We start from the raw sequence: 687 nt of genomic DNA on the forward strand, positions 1-687 counted from the left end.
CGGCCCTCCCTGAGCGGGGTCACCGAGGGCGGGGGGGGGTCGCCGCCGCCCCGGGGACGGGCAGCCCCGGGCAGCCCCGGCGTGGCCTGCGAGGGTCTTGGGAGCGCGGGAGCTTCTGACGTGGGAAGAAAGCGCGTCTGCGCCCCTGAGGGCAGTGGGGCGGCCTCTTGCGGGTCCCGCGGGCACCCACATCCTGCAGGAGCCGGTGGTGCGCGCAGCACGCAAGCACGGCAAGGAGCCTCCGCCTGTGGCTTTTCTGCTGATGCCTCACAGCTCTGCAGACTGTGGGATCCTGGGGAAACCACGCAGCTCCATCAAGATGCTGACTTAGGACCCGCGGGGTTTCCGGGAGCGCAGGAGGCGCCGCCGGAGCCTCGGAGCGCGTCCGGGGAGGCGGTGCGGGGGGCCGCAGCCCCCCGGGTCCCGCAGGGTCTGCCGGGGTCGGGGGCGCGCGCTGGCCCGCGGCTTCCGCCCCCCGCGACGCCTCACCCCCGGCACCGGCAGCTGAGTGCGTGGTTTGAGGCTTTTCACACGTGTCTGCTCAGGCTGCAGCCTCCCCCCCGGGGCGGTCTCCCCGCTGGCTGGGGGTTTCCGAGGCCGGGGGCTGCCGGGGCCCCTGCTTTCTAGGCTGCGGCTTTGGGAGGGGGCCGCGCGCCGCGGGCGCTCAGGCCGCCTTTCTGGGGTGCC

General features: G+C 75.1%; 1 protein-coding gene across 1 annotated transcript in view; it reads right to left on the reverse strand.

Moving 5' to 3' along the window:
* Positions 1–327: 327 nt before the first annotated feature.
* The window catches only part of P2RY8 (purinergic receptor P2Y, G-protein coupled, 8), a 10,234-nt gene continuing 9,874 nt past the window's right edge, over positions 328–687 (reverse strand). Inside the window, exon 3 of the mRNA XM_012734849.1 lies at positions 328–634. Coding sequence (XP_012590303.1) covers positions 328–634 — 307 coding nt within the window. The remainder of the gene's footprint in view (positions 635–687) is intronic.

The sequence above is a fragment of the Condylura cristata genome, unplaced genomic scaffold (genome assembly GCF_000260355.1).
Source record: "Condylura cristata isolate star-nosed mole 26May11 unplaced genomic scaffold, ConCri1.0 scaffold00077, whole genome shotgun sequence".
Classification (NCBI taxonomy): Eukaryota; Metazoa; Chordata; class Mammalia; order Eulipotyphla; family Talpidae; genus Condylura; species Condylura cristata.